Source organism: Patella vulgata, chromosome 3 (assembly GCF_932274485.2).
Source record: "Patella vulgata chromosome 3, xgPatVulg1.2, whole genome shotgun sequence".
Taxonomy (NCBI): Eukaryota; Metazoa; Mollusca; class Gastropoda; family Patellidae; genus Patella; species Patella vulgata.
In genome coordinates this window covers 65,845,814-65,855,269 of record NC_065881.2, presented here as the reverse complement: position 1 = coordinate 65,855,269, position 9,456 = coordinate 65,845,814, and the positions used below count along the sequence as shown (strand labels likewise).

Genomic DNA, 9,456 nt, shown 5'->3' with positions numbered 1-9,456 from the left:
AACCTGTTATTCAGATTGCTTCATCTTGATACGTCAAGAACAATAAATAGATCAAGGGAAATAACTACAGAATAGTTCCCCCGCTCTCTCACATGAACAATATGTCGACCAGCTAGATGAAGCTACTGTTCAAGATTTGGTGACACAAACGCAGGATAACTTGACTCAACTGATTATAGATATTATTTTCTAAGCCATGGCTGTTTATGTCCTTTGCCGTGCAGTTATTATCACAATGCAGGACAATGTAAATTGTGACCCTTTCTTCACTATTATATATTTGTTAAACAAAAAAGAAGTACAAATGGGAGGCAGAACCATCTAACTATTCTTGGAGCTGCTTTTTGTCCAAGTGATGGTGGTTTTAGTGTGATTTTAAGGTCGAGGGCGAGACATGGTCTATTCAAGATGGCGGAAGATATTTCTGCAAAATTGCATAATACATAATGTCATTACACAATACTTTATTGAGTTAACGTGGTTTTATCTTTAACTGATGTGAAGAGTTTAAAGATCTATTAGAATTTCGGAGATGGGTATAAAAAAAGGTCGATTTGGTGTTGAAATGGGACAGATCAGTCCATTGTCGCCGAGATGTAAACTACCAACTTACGAACCATGCACATTTGAAGTCGTTTTAAATGAGCAAAACGAATACTCGCTTAAAATGCCTTACTCTATGCATATCAGAGTTTTGATAATTTGGTGAAATAAATGTTATTTTAATTATATTGTTTAAAATTTACACCACTCATTTACACCTCTGATTCCGAAAGCAAGTCTCTCCAAAGTGAAGAATCTAGCTTTATTTTGCGCGTTCGGCATACTGGGGTTTGTTCATGGCGTTAACTAGATATGATGGTCGTTTAGATTTTTGTTCATTGGTAACATTCATCTTCATATCCTTTTGCAATGGTCGCCAATAATTCTACCAATTTTGTCAGATATCAAATTTACTGCGAATACAGAACCCCCAGTAAACTGTACCTTAGGCACACTGTTCATGAAGCATTGGGAAGAAGAAGTTGAACATGAGGTCAACTCGTTAATAACATTAAGTAATAGATTTTTATACACCTGACAATCAGAGATATACCTCAGCTGCAGCACCTTGAAAGTGGCACACCAATCTGATTCTTAATATATGCTGATTCTTTCGAACCGATGTTACTAAACCTTTCATTGTAAAATCTGTCTTAAAAAGACTACAGGGATTTTGAAAAAATATATATCCTTTTATTTAAAAAACATTTACCCCAACAAAACATAACAATAGTCTTTACAAAGATAATAGGTTAAATAAATTATTCTATACGACAGGCACTTTTGCCGGTTTTGATCCAGTTATTAATTTATTGATTTGTCACATTTTTTCGAGCAACATCGGTCGCCTAACCTAACCAATTGATCGAACATTGCACTGTTTCGTGTATTAAATGATAAATATATATAAATTCTTATCTAAAGAAAAAAATCAATATAACAGACCATTATCAGCCAATCTCATACGGAATCGCCTTGCAGTGCCATGATATTTAGGTGACAAAAGCATTCAAAGTTAAGTTAACATCTATATTATTCGATCTAGATATTAATATCACAGACGCTTCTGATAATTAAAATAGTCACGGTAAATTAATTAAAATCTTGCTATATGTTGCCATTACATCCGGGATGTAGAGAGTTGTTTCATTATCTTGTAAACACGACCAAGCAGGATATATTGTTTGATTCGCTTAGTTTTGATAGGCATTTAATGATTGAACATATGCATATTCTGTATATATTAGTCTAAAATTCACACATTTGTATAGACGAGAGTATCATCATTGAAACCGTTGCATAGTAATAAATTTAGTAATTGTGTATCCATAATAATTGTACGTAGTGTATTTATGATATGAATCAGATCGTTTCAAAACCAAACAGTACAAACAAACATTCGCAGATCTCAAATACACACCGAGTTTCGAAAAAGTGTTAATGCTGTGTAGCGTGTGCAATATATCCCACAAGTTACACACTTACAACAATGATATCCATCACACTATGTCACTCTTAAACATTTTTTTTCCGTTATCACTCTGAAGCATGTTTTCCTGTATCAACCCAATGCATCTGTATCACTCTGAAGCATGTTTTCCTGTAGCAACCCAATGCATAACTGTATCACTCTGAAGCATGTTTTCCCGTATCAACCCAATGCATATATTACTGTATCACGCTGAAGCATGTTACCCTGTATCATTCCTCAAAAATTTTTTTAGTATAATAAATTTCTCATGATTACCAATGGAAAGTAGAGATCGTTTCCTGGACGTCTTAGTATTATGAAGAATATCCTTGATAGAATTGAAATGACAAAATTACTCCGACAATTCAGCTCGCAAATTCCTACTTTCACGAAATATATTTGTTTCCAGTGTCGATCCCCACCCCACCCCATTGCATATAGCACCTACTTTTCTGTTCTCTTAAATTCTTCTATACGATGACCCCTTTCATCCTTGATATCAGGATTATCTTTGTTCTCGTTAATTAAGGGTTTATATTTTAGCACATAAGATGGTTGAGCTTGATTTCGATTTGTTAAGTTCTTTTGGGGGTGGCTATCTGCCATCCCCGGGGGAATAAATCTTCGCCTACTATATATGGACGACGTATCACTGAAATTATATTTTTCTGTTTTGTTAAATGCATGGCCATAATGTCTAGATATATTTTCGGATGCATTATTTCTAAATGAACTCCTCGACATATTCTCAAGTCTATTATGCATACTTCTAAATTTCAATTCACCTTTACTACTCAATAAACCATTGTTATAATTATTCTTTTTTAAAGGCTTGAATCTTGGGTTATTAAAATCGAGCGAAATACGTGAATTGTTTTTCTTTGCTTTTGTTAAAGGAATGAATTTTAATGGTTTTGTATGTTTATCTTTCGATATTTTATGACGTCGGTATGTTCCAAAACGATCGCTGATTTCTTTACTACCTATTGATTTCAGTCTTTCAGAGTCTGTAGTCTGTGAAACACTTTGGGTTATTCCGGATGTCTCGGAACTATGAAGGTCGCGATCTTTAGTCCATGAAATCGTTTTATTAACCGTAACCTGGTGGTTTGTTTGAGTAGCGGAATCCAATTTTTTCACGGGCACCGAATTTCTCTTTTCCGTATGTAATTTCTTAGATTTTGTTTGATGTTTTGTATCGCTTTCTTCTTTTCTTTTCATTTTCTGTGATTCTATATAAGATTTCGCATCATTCTTTATTTGTCTTTGGTGGGGTACAGATTGCGTTTGTAATTCGGACGTTTTCAACTTATGTCCACTCAATGACCGTGCGTGTAAAAACTTATTGTGCAACATAAACGGATCAATTCCGCGGCGACGCAACTCTCTGTCTTTTTCATGGTTTATACTTGGTCCAATCAATTTATTCGAATATGTCTTAAATACCCCTAAAGATGTGATGGTTATAAACAAACACACGGTGAATACTATTACAATGAAAAAATGCCGCATTCCATGAAGTTCCATGGTAATACTGGTGGGCTGACTTCGGGAATCATCTGTAATCATTCTTTAATACCTGTAAATACAGACAAAACGTTTGCATTTAATAAAACGACAGACATAAAAAAAACAATACATAAAAAATGGCAATGATATCAATGAAAACTTATGTAAACAAATTGGCGATCTTGTAAAAATGAAATCATGTCGCACGGAAAAAAACGCTGACAAAACGGTTGTCGACAAGTCCTTATTTTCATTTGGACGGGTTTTATATCATTCATAATATGCTATTCGTTCGCTCGTTTGTAGGCTTTAACGTCCGATTCCATCAAGGGCGATATCGGCATGGTGGGACAACATATTAACTAGTTTGTGTTCAGTTGACCGTACCTGACATTTCATCTAGCCAATGAACAAACCGTTTTACAATGTCAATGATTTTTACCCAATGGCAAAAAAAATGTTTTCGAAAAACAGATAACTAATTTTAATCAATCATAGTAACTATAATTAGCCTTCAAAGAAAAGGAACTGTTCTAGAATTTGTTAGATCTTCACGTAGCGTGGGCCAACTCAACTTCTAAAAAATTGAAATAAACCTTCACAATTTAAATTCGATGGAAACGGTCGTTACACCCCACGAACCAATGGACTAAGCAACGGTTTCGATTATCAGGCCGGTTTATTTCAGTTTCTACATGGTAGTTCCATTCTACACGTTACAGACAAGCAGCAGCAGAAGATAAGTTGGTCATAATGCGTATTAGAGTAGGCCATAGTTCCATTTCCCGGGCAAAATTTCCCTCATAGCACACTGCATGGCGTATGCCCATCTGCATTAGATCAGTCGGAGAAAACAGTAAGACGTTAAACCCCATTTCATTTCATTTCTTTAGCAGCGGGAGGAATCCGGAGGATCCGGAAAAACCCAGGAGGTTGGGCATACGACCCTACTTCATGCCACGTACAACCGGGGAATCGATGCTGAAATTAAAAATAATATCGAACATGATATGGTCGGGAAATACTATTTCAAAAATAAGCTAAACAACGGTTTGGAGAATTTGAATTTGAAATTTTGTTTGAAATCCATATCACGTTCGATGTTGTTTTCAATTTTAACACCCCGCCAAACCATTCGACCAGACGAAGAGCGAGTGGTTTGTGTGATAACATAATGGCACTGGTCATGTGCTTAATTGCGGACACGGTGGCGACACCAAACGACGCCATGATGATGATTGCTTGGTAGAAGTATCCAAATTCTAAATTTGTTTAACGTTCATGCTTAACATGTAATGAAGTAGACATTCGTCTGAATAATAGAAATAAGATGAAACAGAATTAAAATTTACACTGAACAAATAAAGAAGTTCGATTATAGGCCTACATTGTCTTAATTTAGAAATTACATTAATAGAAGTTAGAAATTCGACGATAGTATGTTAGAAATCTAATATACCGCTATAGAAAGTAAACGTATTAAATCCGTATACGATATGATTGAAAGGCGACAGTATGTAATAAACATTGATTTACCCTTTTCGATAATAGTTCACAATGATAATGTCATAACAATCGGGCATGCCACTGAGTATTAATATGCCAAACCACCGAATATTGATACGCCGAACTCTTGACACCTTCTAGAAACAATAAAGATACAAAAAGCTAGCCACAATAAAATTTTCAAGCCCTATTGAACGGTATCTGAGAAGACATTTGTGATGGTTTATTTATAGCAACCATACAACAATCGATACAATTTTAACGATTGTGGTAGACTAGATTACAGGTATATACTTCAAGATCCGGTGTATGAAACAGTAAAATTTGTTTTCTTACCCAAATACAATAAAACCATGTAATCAATTGATCAACAGTTGTTTTAAGCTCATTAAGTTCTTGGAATAATGAACTCCGACCGCCGAAACAGTATGAATGCACCTTTTTAACGTTAATCTCTTAAGCAGTCGCTTAGCAGCCATGTATAACATGCAATCGAGATAAATTGAACAGAAAAACAACAAATCACCAAGGAGATAATACTTAATACGAGAACACTTAGGCTAGCCCCATGCTGTTTGTCATTTAGACCTATTATGTTGCTAAATAGCATACATTAGCATCGATTAAATTAATATTTACTATTGTTTTAAGACAGAAAGGATTAACCTTAATAGCATCTGGCTGGAAATTGTAAATTTTAAACTACCTCAATGAGTCAGGCTCACTTTGAATTTAAATACTGTTAATATATATCAAGTGACTCATTTTTGAAAATGTTGTCATAGGAATCACTTTAAATTTCTCAATGTGGATTGGGAAGTTATATACAATAATCTATATTGTATTCAATAGAGTGCCATCTGTCGTAGATCTTACTTACAGAAGCATATATTATTAAAAAGGAAGTTGTTTGAAAGAACATCCTATCAATTTACGCTTATTAAAAACCAATTTATTTTACTATTGATGTTAAACAAGGGCATAAGTAAAAAAAGCTCATTTCAAAATGCATTGGTTTGGTCTGTTAAATTTATTGCCATCTTCGGAATTTTCAATTTTTTTTCGATGATTAGTATAAATTCGCATCTTTTTTAAACCAAAATGTTATACATTAGAATTGAAAATACAAACCCATCAATGACAACCTCGTTGCGTGAATATTAACAACATCAGCATGAAAGCAAGTCTATTACAGTAACTAATTATATATTAATTTCAGTATTATAAATTTATTTTATCCAGTTCAGAAATATTACAATATCATATTCACATGTAGCACAGAATCAATAAAATCCCCTGTGCGTGTTGTAAAATTTTCGACGACCCACTAATAATTACACAAAGAAAATTCTGAACCTAAAGAATATGGAGAAATGTTTAATACAAATAACTCACCAACTCGGTTTCATATTTACGTCAAACCCAAAATACACGAGTAAAAAGTTTTGACACAATGATACACAGTGCAATATATCTGAGTTATATCTACCTACATGTACCAACAACATACAACACGACTGCTTCGTAACATAATTTACTATACAATTATATATCTAGTTCAAATCATAAAATTATACTGATTTTACACGGAAATGTTTTCATTCAAAATATTGAACAGTAACGTGACTGGATAAACCGCTTAGAGACATAGTTATCCAGACAATGCTACACTTGTTTGAAATTCGTCGGCCCAGAGAGTCTAAATGCGGCGAAGACGTTTGAAAAGGGACTAACACGGAGAAATATATATAGTGTTAGAGACATTTCCCCTTTGGTTATTTGATCAGCTGAAGTGTCAAGTACCAGGGGGCATGCTCGGTAGCTTTCATATTGCTTTATCTATTTTGATATGTATGCTATATTAACCCTTTTGTGGTCGCCAACATTTTCCTAAAAACCTAAGATAAAAATATGGCCACATTAAAGATTTAACTACGAGATAAACATATTTCGTAGGAATTTTCCTTCATACTCTTAAACATTCTGTATCAATTACTGACAACAAAAAAGTTATATATAGATACAACCTAGTAATTATTAGAGCGGAACAGATAAAGCAACGTTTCCCTATAACAAAAATACACTTATATTCTGTTTGGCTCTTAACAATAAGATGTAACTTCGAAAGCGCTTATCTATACTAATATCTGACTGTTGTGTGTTGGTTTGTCTGTCTGTTCGGGGTTGGCGGCTACACTAGGCCTGTCCCGAGGCTGAAATTTGGTGTATAGGTGTAGCTGGGACCGGGGAGTAAAATAGGCCAGGTGGCGATGGACTACCACTTCCGATTTCGAAATTATGCTACTTTCGGTTCATGGCTATACCCGTGCTACGCCGGGCCAACCGCTAGTATATAATATACATATGTAAAAGGGACAATTTTTTTTTAAAAATTTCATTTTATTAATCAAAAACAGCCTTAGTTCTCATTTAAAAAGGCACCCCTCTTTGATTTGATCGGGAATACAAATTATCGATTGCATTGTGTTTTATGTATTGATTTGTTTGATGAGATGACAATCTATCTACAATATTGGAATAAAAGCAATTGTATGTCGACATTTTATGTCAAAAATGGAAAGGAAAGTAGTAAAACAAAGAAAAGAGTTTTCTTTATCTTTCGAATTGAAAAGGGTACTTGATAGAAGTTGATAATCGCTCATCGAATCAGATCAACCCAGTTTAGCACTGTATTTCAATTTAAGTATGTTTTACCTGAATGCCAAAACTTTGCTGGTAATATCTCAGACAAATATGCATAGGATTAAAACGTCTACCGACTTGATGTTCATTTAAATTATAAGAATGTTGTCCATTGGTATGATTAAGGTACAAAAAGGGCTGATTGGTTAATAATGTTACGTAATTAAAACCCTGCAGACAAAACGAAACAAAGAGATTAAAATCGTGAGGTCAAGGGATCTTTATCATTTTGGCTGACTTAAGGTTTCTTGTTCTACAATATCTAGTTGAACAAAATAGGCATTTTTGAGAAATTACAGCGTTTCCATGATAGCAAAATAAAAGTTAATTAGATATTTTGTTGCACGTCAGCACCAACCTTGTTATATTGAACCGTGGGATTTAAAACTACAAACATATAATAATAACACACACAATCTATCACTAGCTGGGTGTGGCCGATACAATCATAAAACATAAAACTATTTCGAACGCATTGACAGCTAGCTATGAATTATGTAGTGTGCAAACACAGAATTCTCCAATGTTGTAGATAATATTATACTAGTCTCCAATGCTTTAATGTCGTACATATATCCTTTAATACTTTAATATCGCGTTATGTATTCACCTGATGAGTCTTACACTATATAATGGAATAGTTCTATTAAAGGGCATTTAGGTAAGATTACATAAACAGCTAACAATTCTCACTATAATAGCTAATAGTTAAAACAATGAAAATAATGAAAAATAGTTAAATAATGAAAACAGAATACGCTGTCAATTTCAGTCAAATTGCTTTACTCTAAACCGAGATATTAGCTATTCAATTTTAGGCTAGCCTCGGTCGTCATTATTAACGTTAGTACAATAATAAAGAAAGTATCGATTATCCATTTTTTACGTTAAATTATCCATCACAAAATGCATTCAAATCCACTAAATATCGCAGGTTAACGATGGCACCGAGAGTTGTTAATTAATGTCTAGTTAATAATTTAGATAACACGTCAGGCCCAAAGACAGACCTGCAATAGACAGATTTAGCTCTTGCATAATGCATGTTTAAAGAGAGAACAAAAATTAAAAAAACCATTTTACTTAACCTCGCTTCGGAGATTAATTTCCTTGTTAATTCACGATAAGACATCGGTGTTCAGCATTCCATTAACGTAGACTATATGGAACATACCCTTGTCACTTTTAACTCGACATTTCGAGTATATTTTATGCTGATCTATTATTAAGCAATATTACTTCACGACCTGTATTGTTCAAACAAAACAAGCAGTTCAAATATACTTGATTTCAGTTACTTACAGAATGCTTTTGTACTGAATGATTTATATATCAATGCACTCCAAATCCACCCTTTGTGTATTCAAACGGGTTGTCTACTAATTTAGATTCGAATGTAAACAGATCGAATATAAAATTACTCGGAATGGCTTCTATAGAAGATTATAGTTCAACGTCCACAATCACCATTATGATCCCGTTGACAATATTTTTAAACCTATTTATAGAAATCTGTCATAACTTACTTGCATATTATTTTCATTAAAACTGAATACTGTCATTTATACAAGTTTACTTACCAGCGTATTAAAATAGAATATAAAGTCACGATTGTAATCCTTAATAGGTATAACACTCGGACGATCAACTCGCGTACAACTGTATTGATAATGATATCCACGACACTTCAATCGTCTCAAACTCACTGTTAAAAGCCAGCAGCT

General features: G+C 33.8%; 1 protein-coding gene across 5 annotated transcripts; it reads right to left on the bottom strand.

Moving 5' to 3' along the window:
- Positions 1-1,430: 1,430 nt before the first annotated feature.
- LOC126816514 (uncharacterized) lies at positions 1,431-9,446 on the bottom strand. Of its 5 annotated transcripts, none has more exons than XM_050543117.2 (2): positions 9,313-9,446; positions 1,431-3,593 (listed from the first exon to the last, which is right to left on the bottom strand). In XM_050543117.2, the coding sequence occupies exon 2, from the start codon at positions 3,581-3,583 to the stop codon at positions 2,459-2,461; it is 1,125 nt and encodes a 374-aa protein (XP_050399074.1). In that variant the 5' UTR covers positions 3,584-3,593; positions 9,313-9,446; the 3' UTR covers positions 1,431-2,458. The 5 variants fall into 5 exon arrangements, with proteins under 5 accessions (XP_050399074.1, XP_050399075.1, XP_050399077.1 ...); XM_050543118.2 differs by lacking the exon at positions 9,313-9,446 and adding an exon at positions 8,821-8,965; XM_050543120.2 differs by lacking the exon at positions 9,313-9,446 and adding an exon at positions 6,425-6,547.
- Positions 9,447-9,456: the final 10 nt, after the last annotated feature.